Below are 18,227 nucleotides of genomic sequence, written 5' to 3'. Positions count from 1 at the left end.
GGCAGGACATACAAGTACAACACAGTATTTACGGCTATACCACGTTGCCCCCCTGTCACTTTGAAAGTTTTCAGGCAGCAAGTTTTTTCTTTCTTTTTTTTTTAAAGCGGCAGAGGGTTAAGACTGTTTAAAAATGAGACAAAACTTTTGCGCTGAAATAGTAAAGAGAGCATAAAGTCACTAAAATACAGCAGGAACTAAGACAACCTGGGTTACCATACAGATGCAATGATGTTTTTGTTTTGTTTATGTTGGAACAAAACAACAAGAGCCCTAAAGTTGATAAACTGACTCAGTAATATTATTTAAACAACAATATCTAGTTTGTTAAGGTATGCTAACGTTAGCTAATGTTAGCAACCATCAGCGACTGGTCATACCAGACCAAGTAAGGTTGTATCAGCCAAACCTCGAAGGGAAATGAACTGGACATCAATACATCTAATTACTAATGAAATCAACTTTCATTTGCAAGAGGAAGATTGTGCTCTTTCTTCTTTCAAAAGCTACAGGGTCTCTCTCCAATATGAACTCCTTCCACTTCAATGTCACCTACCCTGTCTAGCAGGTGGTGAGGTCCCGCACACCGGCCACTTGACCTCACTGTGTGTGTACGTGTATTTAAGTCTGTCAAGACCACAAACTGTGGCTACGACTCACCCCACCAACCTTCCTGTGGTGTGTGTGATTTATGACACTCTGCACCACACACACACACACACACACACACACATGCAAACAAACCACAGGCAGTGAAGGTCAAAGCCTTAACAGGTCCCTCATGCTTTAACATTATTTCAAAGCTACTGCCTGTCCAACTGCACTGTTTCCTTTTCCTCTTTCTGTCTGTTTCTTTCTCTACAGCATCTCTCTCTCTCTCACACACACACACACTCAAACACACACACACACAGCCTCTCTCTACCCATGCTGCCAGCTAAAGCTACAGTCACAGAGTAACAAATGCGTTTGGGCTTTCTTCCAGGCGCTTAGCCGACTGATGTATCTCTTAAAAGCTTCCGTTGCCAAGGAAGAGCCACACTCTCTCTTCTTCTATCTCAGCTTGTTTCCCAATCTCTGTAATCACCACAGCATGCAGTGCTGAGTCCTACTTAGCAGAAGTTTCACATTCTCTGCAACACACCAGGGTTCTCAATTTAACAGATCAAGAGAAATATGTGTCAGGGCAGCGCATCTCAACCTTTCTCCTTGAGGAACTCGTTTTCTATCTTGAGTAAACTGACCCCTGACCTCTGAGTAAGTGACACATTTTATGGATATTTCATATTACATCCAATGCAGAACAGGAACAGCATGGAGCAAGCGTTAAACTGTATCATGAACACAAAACTCATGTCCTGTGAATATTAGAGATGAGTTTTCCTGATGTTTTTAGTAACTTTTTATACAATTCTCTGTATGCAATCATACGTACAGTATTTAATCGGCTTCTTTTTTTCCAGCCTGCTGCCCAAAAACCCTCTCTCTGCCTCTCCTCCGCCCTGCTGGCAAATTTGTGTCAGAATCCGAATCCAAATCCGTTGATCTAACATGTTCCTAGAAATGCTCACACAAAACCGCTTCTGTTTAAATGTCATCAGTTCACCTGCAGACAAAATGTTACATCCCTTGCTGACCCGCAGGTGGGAATTTCAGAGACTCCTGATTGGCGGTCTTCCCACCTGGGTCAAAAAGCACAATCACTCTCCATTCTCAGACTGAATACTGTCCAAATCCATGGTCAGAGAATTATTTTAAGGCTACTAAGTGCTTGAATTATGTTCAGGGTATTGAGTGACTTGAGTTTTGTTCTGCTCTGGTGGTACACAGACCTGTTAACCCTCCCATTTTTCCCAGGATGCAGCCGTATTTTACCCTTCTTTCCCGCCGTGCTCCCATTTAAATATTTTCCCATAAATCTCCCATATTTTTAACCTTTCTTAAAAAAAAGGCATAACCACCTATTTGATGTGTCTGCTACATTTGCCTCTAGTATAGCAGGTGGCAGTATGCAGAACATTAGCTGTAACATCTGTTGACATGGAGTTATTCACTAAACAGCACTCGCCGCTAAAACAAGGAGAGGAGGAAAAACAAAACCAAGAAGGATGATGAGAGAGGGACGGAGCACCTGCCAAAAAGGCTAAAAGTCTGAGCAAGTATCTCACTACATGTGGGAGGAGGCTCAAATGTGGAAAATGTGCCGCACGGATTTTAGTGTACCACACAGAGGCGGACATCAACAAATCTATATCCCCAAGAGGGGCAGAAACATGCTCCACCAATGACTGCATTCATACTATCTGCCATCCATTTTCATCATCACCCTCTCTAACCAATTGTCTCCCTTGCCAGTAGCCACTCTCTACAACTGAAGCATAACGTGTAAGTGATGTGTTCATATTCTTCAAGTAATACATGCAGGGATGTTCACAGCATTTCACTTTCAACCATCTGATTCTGACTGTAGTCACTCAATGTAGGAACTAGTTAACTCAGTCCTTGTAGCTCTGACATTTTAAAGCGAGTGGTTTCCTAGTGGTGATTTCAGGATTCACTATGTGTAAAATGTTAATGCCTCAATGATTATTTTCCATTCTCCGATGAGAATAGTGAGATTAAGCAGTAAGGCTGATGGTGAACAACAGTAACAAGTTGTAGGTGAGGACTTACCTAACAGAGAGGGTAAAATCCCCCGGATTGCTCTTGCTGGGCCGGGCCAGGAAACTGCCGTGGACGCCCCGGGTCAACAAGAGCTGTTCTGCCTCGATTCCGGTGATGTTGGGGTGGAACCACCTAAAAAGCAGTGAAAAAACAGGGGACAAAAGAGCAGCATGTTAAACACCGAATGATCCATGTTAGAAGAATGTCTGCAATCTGTGTCCCATCGACTGCCAGTGTCCTTTTCAATGGAGACAAAACAGACGCCGCACAATAGATCTTCTGAGTTCAAAACAGTAATTTCTTTTATTTTATGTTTGTTTTACAAACCCTGTCGCCAATTCCTGCAGTCAACGTACTTTTGTTGAGTGCCTTTCAGCCAGAAATGGCAATTTTGCAATGATGGCCTGCAGTGTTTAGCCACTCTGCTTTATTGTACATTTCAGAGCACTATTTATGTCCAGACCTGTAGGATTGTTTTCACATACTTCATATGCAGCGGTCAGGACAGATGAGATTTAATGATACATTTTAGGGCTGGGCGATATGTTAATGTTATCCAACAGGCCATCGCAAACCTAACAACCAGCGATTGTCAATATATTCACACAGGTGAGTGTGCAGAAATTGTACAGCCGCAGGAGGTCTGAACAAATAAACTCAAAGAAGGACTTAACAGCTCTTTTGAAGTTAGGTTGAATTAGCGCACCATAATTAGACTTTTGAAGGGCACTACTTTTTCAGATGGAGCATACAGAATGAACTATGATGACTAAGAGATGCCTCAGCTCCTTGCCTTATGGCAGTTGAATCAGTTGATGCTTTTGCTAAGAAACTGAGGAGGATAAAAAGGTGGTTTGAGGTTATTTAGGCAATTTAATCTTTTTACAACTGTGTGTTTGTGGCTGGTTTGAAAGTTTAGCAGTATTTCAACCTCTGTGATCTGTGCTTCCCTGAAAAGTGTTTGTCTTCTGAGTACGATTTCAGTTTGTGACTCCGGCAGAGCAGCACTCAGGTTTGATAGGGGAGGCAGACTTTTAATGGTCATCCACATTAGGTGAGTGGTGATCATAAAAGGGCATGGCCTGAGACATGCAGCCTCGGGCAGTGGTTGCACATTTAGTCTTCTGTTACACACTGTCAGGAGTTAGGTCTATGCAATCATATTCATGCTTTTATTCTTGTAGAGTGAGGGTTTATTCACAGACGGTTCATGACAATCCCTGTAATCATGATTCGGGTGGTGCATTAGTAAACAGTGCATTTCTTTCTTTGAATTAAAATAGAAAGGCACCACCTATTTGTTTTGTTTTTTTGATGAATCAGTGAATACACACAAACTGTATGTCCTGTCCTGGTTTGAAAGGGAAGGACACTCAGGTTTACAGTACTGTGAAGCCCAAGATAATCATTACATGTTACTTCCTCTCTTGCAAAACCCTGCAGGCAAATATTTATCCCATCCACTTCTTAGGTATGTTCACTGATTATCTGGGTTGCACGCTCGTAATGGAGTGTTTGACACAGTCACTTGTCCAAACCAAACTATATTCTTTATTCACAAACAGTCGTAAGACATAGACCCAGTGTATTCACACTCTGGCACTCGCACTAGCATACTGGAATGTTTATTAAAACTGTGTTTAATGAGCGAAGGACTAAATTAATCTTGAAGAGGCAGCGAGTACATATACCAGCAGTGAATGGCTGCATGTCAGCTGTGTGGATTTAGAGCTCATGTTTAAGCAGGGGTCACTGGGTTAAACCTCCCTAACTACTGTGTGCCATTGTTGGCTAATCCACCACACCATTAGCCACCCCGGGCCCCATTTGTGTGTCAAGTAAGGGGGGTTTGACAAAACTGCAAGGAAACTGCATCGGTATACACCAAGGTTTCACAACTGTAATGCATAGACACATTTATGTCTTTAAGTTATTTTATACAGTATCTGCAAGGTGCAATCAGGTCATCATTTAGGTCATAAGTGGAGAAAACTGATCAAATCTGTTGTGCATATTTGAGCTTTTTCAACACTTTGGATGGTAACGCAACAAGAAATAGATTCGAAACTGCTGATCTAACATTTCCACCAGGATGATGTATGGAATTATTTTTAGTTCTGATTAATGGAAAGAAGAAAATTAGTGTGAGATTCATGAATGACAAAATATCCCCCAGATTATTCAAATAAAAAGAAGCGTTAGTAGCAGCCCTTGACTTTGTTTTTGGAAAGAAATGTGTGTGTAAATGTCGATGATTCAACAAGAATGGGAAAACAGATTTTTTTGAACACTGGTCCATAGACCAAATGAGTCATGGAAATCATGCATTTCATATGCTAAATTTTAGCCTTTCACCACCACCCCCAACACTTCACAAAGGCTTATTATTGATTGATATAACCCAGTTGAGAACAGGCAGTGGGTGACACAAGAGTGCCTTCATGAAGCTAATGCTGAGAAGATAATATCTGAAAGCTTCGACAGTGGGCGAGCATTTAGGCGATTCTGTTTTTGTACACTGTATGATACAAACCCATGATGGGAAGATAAAAATAAGACTCATGTGTCAGCTCAGCAGATCTTGTGTCACCTCAGAGCGGCAAATACAAACCAGAATACTGTCACTGCTGGTGCAAAGGTCTGTATCTCAGTTCACGCAACGTGGCACAACACTTTCTATCAATTTCTTTAATAACCCATAAAGCCACAAAAACATAAATATAATCACGCTGTAACAAGGTTATCTAGGCCTCACATTCTTACTGTTGGCTGCCGGAGTATCTGTTTGTCAGAACGACTTAACAATTCAGATCAAATGAACTGTGAGTGACATTTAGTAAAACTAAATTGAAAAGGCTTGAAATTGCTTTTTGAGCGCTAAATGTAAATGTCAGACGTGTACGATTTTGAGGATGACAAAGCTGTCACCATTTTGCATTCAACAGGATGAATCAAAGTGACACCGACTGCTCGTCAATCACAAAGCTGCCTGACTCGTTTTGACTATGACAGAGAGGAAACACCAGAGGAGTGAAAGAAGAACCTGGTGAAGCACGACACGGACGCTGCAGGAGAATTAGGAACAATGCTAAATGTGTGACAAGGTTTGTACGGGAGGTGATGACATTGATGTATATTAGAACATAGATCAATGCAGTGCACTACATTGTGGAGGATGATCCTCCATTGTTGGAGGTTAACCACAGGATTAGTCCAGTATTAAATTGAATGCCAAAAATCTGCTTAATCTAAATAGAAATATCAGTCCGCTCTGCATGAACAGACTCTTCACTGATAAAAGTGAGACTGAGGTGAAGCCCTGCAACAGACAGGCCAGACACATGACCCAGACTGCACCTAACCCCCCTTTATCCTCACCGGGGGGCAAAACTGATCTGCCGCGCGCTCTCTCATTCCTCGAGCTATGGAAGCAGATTATAGGAGGAACTTTACAAGTAATAAATTGTAACCGATTACAAGGGGATTAGTCATGAAAACATGTAAACGCAGAGGGTAAACTGGACAATGTCCTATTGACATTATAAATTTGTGACATTAGAAATATCTCTGGAAGTCTGGCAGGGCGGCTGGGTGGTTGAGCTTGGGACAGTTTGCAGACAGACAGGAAATGACTTGAAGAAATGGAAAGAAAGCAGTAAATGTGCTATCCATTACATTCAAAGTGAACCAACAGGAGATACTATGCACGTGTCCTCATGGCACTGTATCTTGTGCCTTAACAGTAAAAAAAACACATCACAGACACCAGTAGGTAGGGTTGGAAAATTCACTGACTTTTATATTTTCAATTCCAATTTTGGCTTCCAACAATGACGAAAACAAGATAATCTAGATAAAACAGCTATTGTGCTGCATTCAGTTTTGCAAAGATGCTCTTGTTTTGTCTTGTGTTATACATCCAGCACACCCCTTTCCTTTACAGCGGTGCACTTTCGCTCCTCTCTAAAAGCCCAAACTCAGTCCTCTCACACATTCTATATGCCAAATAAAAATGACATTATACAATACACATGACATATTAAACAAGTCTTTATCATATGTTATTATAAGACATTTATTTTTCATTTGTTTTTCAGTGAAATTATATTTTAAAGTTCAAGAAAATATACTTCAACTTCAAAGTTATCTTAAAGTTCAATAGTCAAGAGTCTAAAGTCAATAAGCAATCACTTGAGTGTCAAAAAGCACAACCTATTGATCACATTCTGTTTTATTTATGTTTTACAGTGTCCCACTATATATACATCTATATTTTACCAACTATAATTATGAATGAATATGTGTCAAAATCTTTCTATACTAGAGCCGACATGACACATCAAGTTTTGGTACATTTCAGGAATGTAATTATCTTTAATATTCTTTTGTATCTTTTTTAGCATGAGCTCTAAATACATTTTGATTTTCAGGGTCAGTGTGTAGGATTGCAATCAACTGAATACCCTGCCCAATACCCCTCCCTTTCCAAGCAAGTCAGAGAACCTGCTTGGCCTTCAGGTAACGTAAAAATGCAAAAGGCATCCTCTAGAGTCAGTGTTGGTTTGTCCATTTTGGGTTACTGTAGAAATATAGAAGTGCAACATGGCGGCCTCCATAGAAACTACTTCTTTTTCTGCAGATATGAGGGGCTCATTCTAAAATAACAAAAACACAATGATTCTTATTTTCAGGTGATTATGAACTCATGAAAACATAATTAAATATTATATTCCATTTCTGCCACTAGTGTCTTTAACAAAAGAAGTCAAAGTGTTAGAAAATGCTAAATGTTGCTTCATCACAAGCAGCTTTGCTTAAATTAAGTCTGAATTTGAAAATTTGAAAAAATTACAATTTAGATCAAACTGCTTGTAAACAGTAAACAGTTATAACCAAATATATTCAGTAAATTAAACAAAATTTAAGGCCAATACCAATGTCAATATTTGGAAATTTAAAAAATTTGATAACAATACATTTGCTGTTTTCCCATTAACAGTTAACTTACACATTTTTGATAAGGATCTTTTACATTTGTTCTTAAAGAATCATGACTAAGATCATTTTACAGCTAAAAATAAACTAATTACCAACTATCAACATATCTGTAACATAAAAGGAAATCTAAGCAGACATTTCATGCCAATTCGTATTTAGCAGTTTTCAACAATATGCGTTACAGTTACTATTTATATGAGAGTTACTGTGGTAAAATCAGGTATTTCTAATTCCATAATTTGACTATATGTTTTTCCACGTGTCACAGCCCTTTGTTATGGTTCAGCTCAAACTGGCCACCCCATTTAGGTTACTGCACTGAGGAGCCATTGACAGGTCATGGCTGTCAGCTGGTGGACAGATTACTAATGGTATTGTTTTTAATCCTACGCAGATTCATACGGAAAAATAATAACAGTGGGGGGAAAAATGCCTTATGTCACTAATCCATATCTAATCCGTCATCACAGCACTGCTGTCACTCGTCAAATTATCAAAACAATGGCGAGGGGTTGGAATCAGGCGCAAGCACCGGACCAATGCTTCAAGCACAAAAAAGCGCAAGTGTTCACCTCCTTAGGTTTACAGACAGCCGAAGGCAGAAGGGCACCTTCTCCTGAGTGTCTTGGCATGCACACACAAACACACACACACACGCACAACTCGAGCAAACTGCTACTACAACTAGAGCAAACTGCTAGCCTTTTTGTAACCAAACATCCTGAAACGCCCACCTTTACAGCAACACACACACATACATACACACACACACACACACACACACAGGCCAATGCATGTGAAAGAAATACTGCACGTATGCGCGCACACACACACACACACACACACACTTCTGCACAGCCAGGTCTCCCAAGTTCACTTGTTATCCTTCAGCGCTGAAGCCTGTGCATTAAATTAATCAAACTACAGCAGAATTAAAGGCATTATTTATGAGGAGAGGTGGAGTTAAAAGAAGTGTGAGGGATGCCCAAAAGCAGAAAATATGCTGAAGTTGAATGGGTTTGTTTCTACCCTACCTCACCATTCTGGTCCAAGCCTGCCACAGCCCCTTGCTTCAGCAGCCTCAGATCTTAGTAATCCAGCACTGGGCACTGTTACACAAGAGAGGGCGGGAGGGAGCAAGGGAGATATAGAGACGAAAGTTGGAGCGTGGGGTGGGGGGTGGTGGGTCAGCGAGGGGGCGGGTGCTTGTAAAAGTGTTACTGGGTTAGATAGAGTGAGACAGAGACAGCGAGTGAATAGCAGAGGGGAGAGAGAGAGAGAGAGAGAGAGAGAGAGGGAGAGAGCGAGGGGGGCAGGGGCCTTTTAATCTGGGATTTGAACGAGCGTGAGCAGGCCTGATACGAGCGCCCGTCAGTGCTATCAGTCATCCCCCGCCTTCCCTTCTTTTCCCACCTCAGACAAATGTGACAGGCTCTGGCAGACCAACCCAACCACCCTCTGCTCTCCTCCCTCGGGCTCACCTCTCCATACCCTAAGATGACAGCGGTTGTCTGGTGGCTCCGCTCCAAAGCCCACTCTGTGATCCTAAAGCTAACAGAGCTTTCTCTGGCTGTAACACAGACCAGGCCAGGCCAGGCCAGGCCAGATCAGGGTGCCAGGTTTCCAAGAGCTACAAGGTCCCTGCTATCTTGTCGGAGGCTAAATGCAACAGCTGTGTTGCCCGTGCCTGGAGATTACACCTAATCGCGCGTGGCGTAGTTACACCGGATCATAGTTAGCCCTCGCCAAGCTAAATCCCCACAATCCAGCCAATTCAGCAGTATGCCATTAGGCTATTAATTGTGCAGGGGTGGGTTAGGAAGCTTTGCAGATGAGTTAGCAAACAAATGCACGGAATAAAAGGCAGTATGAGACCGCAGTGTAACTTATGATGACCTTACAACTGTCTCAAAGGACAGGCAGTTTGATTTTATCCACTTTCTACTTTTGACTGTAGTTAAATATGGTCAGTATTATAGTTTCCTATCTTTTTTATTTATCTGGCAAATACTGCAATTAAAGATTAGTCATTCATTTTTATCACAGCTAGTAGGCAGTTCATAACTTCACACCCAAAGACTGACTAACAACACAGTTTGGAGCCAACAACCAAGCTAGCCGCTCTGTGTGACTGCAATGATTATTGGAAAGACTGAAAACTGAAATTCACCCAAGTTACTGTAATTCATCCTGTGGGGGCCATGAAGGCCTAGACCACATTTCATGGAAATCCATCTGATAGTGTTAAATAACGGACTGACAAGCAGCCCAGCATGGAAATCCCTAAAGCCAGGTCATTAGCTTGGCTAAAACATTCTAGCAGATATGAACTTTAACTACATTGTGTTGTAAACACAAATCAAGGCATCTTAAGTTGTGTCAGCACTTAATACAAACTGCTACTAAGGCTACAAAGACAGGTCAAACCAGAACACTTTCATCTTACTGAACTGTGGTCAGATTTGAAACCATAAGGCAGCTTCTTCAGTACATATGGGAATCGTAAAGCCTGTTTTAATTGGCACGATAATGGCATGGGTGAGCAAACATTCAGCTGTTAAACTTGCAGGAACAACAAAGCAATGAAAGTCAACTATTTCCCAATTTCTGCCTTCTACTTCAGAGGTGAAAACAGGAAGCTGGAAGTTGACCAGATTGATATTCTGACTATGACAGAAAATTGCCACCAATTTTTCAGAGAGTCCATTTTGGAGATAAGAAGTAAAGACTGGTCGGCCAGTAGCTATGCTGAGGCTTCTTAGTTTTTCACAGAATGACCCATACAACAGATTATTTTGAAATCAGACAAACAGTTCTCTTGCACACTGCTATTTGGTATAAAGCACTGTCAAATTGCAGGATTTCTGGATATGCCAGGTCTACAAAATGACCTTTTTCTGCTGTATGAGGCCTGCAAGTTGCAAAACTGTATGTTTATCAAAAATACTGGAGGAATATCTCACAAGATCCTCGCACTGCTTCACTTCTGAGAGGCACAGACATACCTTTAATTCAAACTGAACGTCTCTGTAATCTGCACAGACCCAAGTACTGACAGCTAAATCACTACAGTAACTCTCAGAAATTTTCATTCTGGTGAAATACTGGAGTTTGATTTTGGCTCTGATTTCAGCACTGTCCTTTTTGTACAAGGCAGATCAAAACAGGACATTTTATTTTTAATTATGAAACTCATTTTACCAAAATGTCACTTATGTAATCCTGGCTGCAAGGCTCTTGATAGTTTTTCTGAGAAGCCTTGTTGAGATTTGCAGTGAAACCATTATTTTGTCATCTGGCTGTCTGAGCTGTCTCAGTGCAGGACAAAATGTATTTGTCCTTCCTCTTTCAGTGTGTGTTGCTCAGTTTAATGATTAACTTTTTAGCCATAACTCACCAAGAAGTGCTTGTAGAAACAGACCTGGTTGATGGGAATCAGTGATACAAAGAGTATTGTACTATTCATTTGCTTGCAAATGTTCAAGCATCATATCAAGCAATGGCAGTAAATACGATGCCCGCAACCACAGCTGATGATGCATTTCAATGACCCTATATTTAGGCATAATGTAGAAATACACATAAATTTTGCACAGAGAAAGTAAATGTAGATTTAATAAAATCATTGTAAGCTGCCCTGTGTTGATTGTCCTATTATGACCCTCATATGGCTGCAGGGTGAAAATTAAAAAGAAATGTTAAAGTGTACAATTAACCCTGAGGGTTGCAGAATAGCACTGGTATGGTATTAATTTCCACAGTTAAAATATAATTGCTGCTCTCACTTTTTGGCCCTTATTCTTGTGATTCTGCTAACCAACCAGCATACAGCATGTTGAGGAATCTTCCATAAAAACTCCCAAAAGCTGGATTGGTTGAATAGTTAATGAAAAGGCTAGTTCAATGTGAAGTACATATCTGAAGCTGCCAGGCTAGTTTAAAAGGCCAGTTAAACAAATTTCTAATAAAAAAACAATGCATCAACATCAAAGATCTCTCTTTGAGTGTAATGATTTGTTTAGCACCTCTATGTTGCGCTAGACCACATTAATAATGAACACTGTGAAATTTTTATGTGTCTACAGGCCAAACAATTCAATTTTTGCATTGATCTTAATGCCAATCATCTGCAACGGCATAACAGCGCTGCACAGATCCACAGGACCAAAGTGGGGTGCTATAACGAAGCAAAAGTTATGTGTAGCCTTTTAATTCAGCAGAAAAGATTTCTCTGTGAAGTACTGTGGATTTGAGTCACTGTCAACTGTCTTTCAAACAGACTGAAAAGCATGTCCATCCTATACAACCACGTCCATGCACTCTCCCCTCCTCCCCTCCTCAGATCATGACTGCAGGAGTGACTCAGGGCTTTCCAAGAATAGGATTCCCTTTGACAACCACCAGGCGCCCCATTTCCCTGCATCTGGCCTTGGGCAGTGAAAGAGACAGAGACAAGACAAAGGGAATGAGATTTCAAATAGCCTGGTTTTATGACGAGACGTCAACAGGGAAGAAGAGAATAAACTGGATGTACTGTGGGAGAGACAGAGGCAGCTGGGAGCTGCAGGTTAGGCCTCAGGCTGGCGGAGGGGAAACAGGCCCAGTGTGCATCCAGCCACCACTCTATCCTCTTACATAATGTCTCAAGTTCAATATAGCCCTGGTCAGCTATTTAAAGAGCACCCGTCTAGGCCCGCTGACAAAAAGGTGATATACTTAGTAGCCGCAGTGCAGCATGAAAGCCTCTGCTAGGGCTATATTGGTCTCAGACAAGCCCTGGGGTGTGGATTTTGGTAATGTCGCGGGTATTTTTAGTCTATCTGATGATCCGGGGTATTTACATGAGGTGCAAAACTCGCACACACCCCCCATCGCTGGATGCTTTGCTTCTCTGTGTAACACCAGGCGGTCCACTTGGTAGAATTAGCTAAGTGACTAACCTCACTGCACATGTGCATGCAGTTTGTTTTCAACACTTGCACATAAGTGGTGGGTGGGTTACGTATGTAACCCACCAGAAGCTGGCTGGCTGATTAACTAAAATGCAAGTGGTGATGTGACATATGCTCAAAAGCTTTCAGGGTAGTTAGCCTGCTTGTTATTCTTGCAAAAAAATAAATGAATAGCACAAAGTATCTATAGTTTGTGGTTTTTTATGCTTACACGCAGTAAACAGTACTCCTCAAACACAGAGTAAAAGTGGCTCCAGGCATTATTGGCTAATAAATAACTCCTTCAGTATGTTTTTATTTTTCACAGAGACATCGATTCTGTTTTTTTAAAGACAACATGGAAGAGAAACTTTCAGGAAAACAGAAACTAGTTAATACACACCAGGCTTCTCGCCCAAAATGGCAAAACACACAGATTAAGAAACAAACCACAGATAAGAAGTCTTCATCATTTTGACACAGCACATTTTCTGTACTTAACACAAATATGTGAAAATGTGTTTTCTCTGCAATTTTGCCTGATCTCTATGCAAAAACTTGGCAACATTATCAGAGAGCTGAAGATTAGAATAATGGAATAATCCCTTTTTCAATTTGGATTAAAAATGTGTAATACAGTATGTTTAACATTAAACTAATTTTTTCCACTCAGATGTCATATTTGCATTTTTTTTTTAACAAAGTCAAGAACATTTGACAGTTTATAATGGACAGCACATTATAGATTCATGAAGTCCATTTCCCACTGATAAGACAAAAATAATGCTGATCACAATCTTATCATTAAAAGCAAATATATAGAAGATATTCCACATTTCATTTCACTATGCAAAGTAAGGCCATACTAGTTTGAATGCAGTTCATTTTGAAGACCAACATGCTGGAGATAACAAATTCTGAGACTGAACTTGCTTGTCTGCATTGCAAATCATAAGAAAATGAAGATATTGTGTTTTGATTGCCAGTTAAGATAGTAAAAACTAATCTAAGATGACTTTTACATCTCATTTGGACCATTGAAAGTGATGACACACCCGCAATGGAGAGAAATATCACGCAACAGACACCATTTCAGGCAAAGTACCCCTTTCTGTGAAATACATGCCTACAGTATTTACATATGGTAAGTATTAGTGGGCTGTTCCTCTTTTTCAGCCTGCTCTCTTTCACCAGACAAACATAGTGAGACAATAATACTTGTTGCTGAAGTGAGATGAGCATGACTTTAATACTTAACCCAGAAACAACAGTTGGTGTGGCAGCATTAACCCGATCAAACCTGAGCTTGGATTTACACGACTCAATCAACGTGGAGTGCAGTTCTGATATGTTAAGCATCAAATATTTGACATACACCTGAAAAAGCATGTCTGTCCACCTTTTTAAGCACTTTACCCTCAAATGATTAATATTTGAAGCACGTGAAGCTGACAAAATGTTAATGTGTGGTCTCCTATGTTCCATCTGCATTGTTTTGTGTCTGATTAAGATGCAAAACGTGTAAACGGAAAAAACTAACAGTTGGTTCAGAGCACTCCTGGAAATGTTGGCAGCGCTATCTTATTCCTCCACATGGGCTGTTGTTTTCCTGTCAGCTTATCGAGAAAACTGACTCACTGTTCTCAGCTGGTCAAATGAGTTTCAGTGACAGATGAGGTCTCCTCTTTAAACAAAGGGGGGCAGAGGTGGTTTCCAATAGTGGAAAGTTTGTAATACTGAACAGAATCAACTGGCAAAATGAAAACATAACAGCAACATTACGTGATTCTGCGTCATCGCCACTTCTTCTGGGCCCACAGTGCTATACTGAACTATATATCAAAGGACAGCAGTTGTTCTGTAAATTATTCTATAAATTATTTTCTTCTGTTATTTGGAACTTCCATACAAACATCAGACAACACTTGTGTGTAAAACCTCAGAACAGTAAAACTAACATTAAGGTTCCAAATGAGAACAACAGAGATGCGACAGAGGTGCATCACTGCCACCGACTGTCATTCTGGCACAAAGTCCTGCTGCCCAAATGGCTGCTGGATTGCTGGATCACCTGCCTGCCCCGAACAGGCAGCCGAGAAGCTAACACCATTTTCTCATATGAACATCACATTGAGCAGAGCTGCCCTTTCATACTTGTAGCACATTTGTCTGTGTCAGACATGTTCACACTGACTGGAAATACTTTAGGCAAGGGGTGGCGCCAGGTTAAAGTGTTCAAAAGGAGGAGGAGGACCATCTGTAATGATGACTGTTTCTATACTGATATCAACACTTCATGTATTTGAACGTATCAGAAATATACCGACAAGCAGAAAAGAGTACAAAACAGCTACACTCCGTGCAATGTCATCAACACACCCACTCGCTCACTGTGCAGCAGGGAAGCACGGTTTATACCTTCATACCGCCCAACTCACGCTGATGGTACCATCACAATAGTACAAACGGTTCCTTTCTGACAAAACCGCCACAAATCTTCACGGCAAATACAATTAAGACAAAATATTTGGAAAGTGCAGCCTAACTATCCTTCCTGAAAAGAGTGTGATACAACCAACAGGAGAGCAGGTCTGTCATATCAAGATGGCACACACTGTAGTATTGTTCCCCTGTGGTATTTCAGCTCAGGAAGAACAGAACGAGCCACAGAACGACAGTCATGCGTATCTCGGCTGGCGACAAACCATGGAAACAGGCGGAGATGAAAACAACTTTTAACTTTGTCTCACTGTCTTCCTCTATCTCTGATCTTAGCCTGCTGGTGGCTTTGGCCCCTGGGGCAACTGAACACTTGGCCCTCTGTCAACTCAGAAGTGTTTATTGTAAATGTCTGAGAAAAATGTCACAGATAACTGTGAAATGGAATAATGTCCTTGAAACAGAATTCTAGTGAAATGGCACCGTCATCGTCAGTAGTGAAAACATTTCACTCACCGGCCTCTCCAGTGAGAGGGCACCACTGGACACATTACAATGGTGTCTACAGCCTTTACTCAAAGTCAGTCAAATCCAGTAATCTGAGCCACACACAGCATGTGGAAGTGAAATTAAAAGTGAATTCAGAGTTTAAGGTAATTCCCCAAAATATCATTAGTCATTCAAATTGGATGCTGGTTCAGTGTGCAGGAATGAGCTACCTACTTCAGGCATACATACTCAGGATACAAATAACCAGCCACTGCTGCAAGTTTATGAGGATTTGGATTTTCGTCGATAGTGTATGCAAAGCTGAACCAAATAGAGTACCACTATAAACACAACTGTGTATAGTATGTCGGTATATCCACATTGCAAGGTGTACCGGGAAGCAGTTAAACACTGCAGTGGTCCATGATTATGGAAATTAAAGTCTTTAAGGTTATAAAAAGTAGAATTTTCATTGAATGCACCAGCCAGCCTTGCAGCTTTACTATTTCTAAACTCCCTTTGATGCCTCGAGGTCTAAGCCACATCCAGCTAGTTTCTACTGTGAAAAAAGAAAAAATAGCACTATTTTGCCAAATAACATGGTTAGAATTAAACAGTCTTTGTTCCGTCAGAGGAGAAATAAATGCCTCTGTGTTTTGTGAAGTTGGATTAAGTTAAAATCGGTACACTGGCCTCATTATTTCACCATTGCGACTTTACCTACCAAAGGCATTCAGGACACGACAGTCACATGGCAAACACCACGCGTACGACACATCTGCTGTCTTTTCCACCCATATAGTGGAAGACTAGCTGTATCAACTGTAAACTCTCTGATTGCCAGCACTGCATTTTCTTGAGTCCACAACAGCCATAATGGTCAAGAGACAAGCCGATCGCTAGAGTCAACATTTTAGAGGTCACCTTGCGCTGACATCTGTACCAGCACGGACAGTTGCTACACTTGTGCCGACTGTAAATTATGATGAGGACACACATTACAACAAATAACCCCAGCCCTAACAAAACAAACATTTGGATTAATTATAACTTTTGTTTATATGCTGTACACACGGCAGGTAATATTAGCTTCCCAACTGTGGACTGGAAAGTACCTGGAAAGGGCGATCTAGGAGGAAAACTGACATTTTATGAACATATGATGCTAAAAACTAAATAAGTACTACATAGAGTACATGTTTCCAGCCTCCTGTAGCTCTTAATTCCCCACAGACGAAGCTGGTCAATGTTTCAGGGAGATCTACAAATCATTACTTATCCACAGACGTACATATGATTAACTATATGTAGTAACAGGACTGAGTTGGTAGGAGATTTATAAGTAACTCAACACTTACAAAAGCTGTCAAAGTAAAGAGGGCCGCTGTCCTTGATTTAAAAAGATGCACATCCTGATTGTAGATTTTATTACTATCCCTAGAGGGACTAGAACTACGCCTTTGGTATGAGCATTATTGTGTAATTTTATATTAGTATTAAACTGTTTATAGTTATTGTTTTTCAGCTCCAGTTACTAATTACATGCACATTTGCATTGTTTTTGCGCTCTTGACAACACACTAGTGGAGACCGCACACTGATGTCTATATATAATGAAATGTTTTTTTTCTGGGGTTTTACTAATGTGTCCTTTTACACTGTAAGTTATTCATAATACTTTGTGTGGGGGGCTTGGATTCACAGGAAGCTACAAGCCAATTTCCTGCACTGTGCACGCAGAGAAACAAAGAGAGAGGACAGAGACAGAAACAGGCCTCAGCACAGGATCAGAAAAGTGAAGTTACAAACTTGTGTGATGTATGGAAGTAAGCTGTAAGCTCATTTTAAAACTGACTTATCTACAGCGCACAGATAAATCACACCATTCATTCACACATCCTCACGAAATGCAAAATGATGTAAAGCACGAAAACAGAGCAACCTGCCGTAGACTTCAATTCCACTGTTATTACATTTGGTAGCGGCTAGCCAAAAATAAGCAAAATTTAACGTTAGCTGCATTATTATTAGAGCTTTCAACGTCGCTACTTTTTTGTTACCGCCATACTTTAGGTACCGTCAGTGAATTAACGGAGTGAAGAACACGAGAAACAGATAACAGAGTTTACTTTGGGCGAAATTTAAAATATGAGGCGTCAAGTGCGTCTGTTAGAGGGTCTGTAGCACGAAAAAAGTTGAGGCGCCCCTGTTTTCTAGCTGACAGCCTCAGTCCAATCTCGCTCGTGCAATGCCTGACCGCTCGCGCAGTGTAACGAGGCTGTTCAACATAACGGCGCCATTAATGACATCTTAAAAAACAAACTCGACTTCACCTGCGAGATGTCATAGCAGTCTCTGAAGGCTGTCAAGTGTCCTCAAGCGTTCCCCTTTCGCGTCTCCTGTGTCTCTGTGAAGACTGAGAGATCTGTTGGACCTGCGTGTTGAGCTGCACATAACTACTGACACGTTTTCCGGTTATTGCCTTCAAAACAAAGGCCTTATTTGCAGCCTAACTTTAAAGGGAAATCCCCAGAATTTTTAGCATTTATTAATAACATAACCAACCGTTTGAAATATTGCTGGTGATTTTTTTGGCAATAAAAAAAGATGTCTGTCATAGGGAAAATACTATACAGTAATACAGTAGCCTACTACGAATCGAGGCTTGTGTTAATATTTTAATTCCAAACTAACAATAACTGTTCT

General features: G+C 40.8%; 1 protein-coding gene across 3 annotated transcripts in view; it reads right to left on the bottom strand.

Annotated features, from left to right (window-relative positions):
- The window catches only part of ptpn11b (protein tyrosine phosphatase non-receptor type 11b), a 39,328-nt gene extending 21,343 nt beyond the window's left edge, over positions 1 to 17,985 (bottom strand). The window contains exons 1-2 of one of the 3 annotated variants that reach the window (XM_076740690.1): positions 17,855 to 17,985; positions 2,674 to 2,796 (exon numbers count right to left, since the gene is read on the bottom strand). In XM_076740690.1, the coding sequence (XP_076596805.1) occupies positions 2,674 to 2,796; positions 17,855 to 17,868 (137 nt within the window). In that variant the 5' untranslated portion in view covers positions 17,869 to 17,985. Of the gene's footprint in view, positions 1 to 2,673; positions 2,797 to 8,696; positions 8,755 to 17,854 lie in introns of those variants that run through there. The other 2 variants (XM_076740689.1, XM_076740691.1) reach the window with 2 other exon arrangements.
- Positions 17,986 to 18,227: the final 242 nt, after the last annotated feature.

The sequence above is a fragment of the Chaetodon auriga genome, chromosome 10 (genome assembly GCF_051107435.1).
Source record: "Chaetodon auriga isolate fChaAug3 chromosome 10, fChaAug3.hap1, whole genome shotgun sequence".
Lineage (NCBI taxonomy): Eukaryota > Metazoa > Chordata > Actinopteri > Chaetodontiformes > Chaetodontidae > Chaetodon > Chaetodon auriga.
The sequence above is the reverse complement of the archived record's forward strand: the minus strand, read 5'-3'. Positions and strand labels throughout refer to the sequence as shown.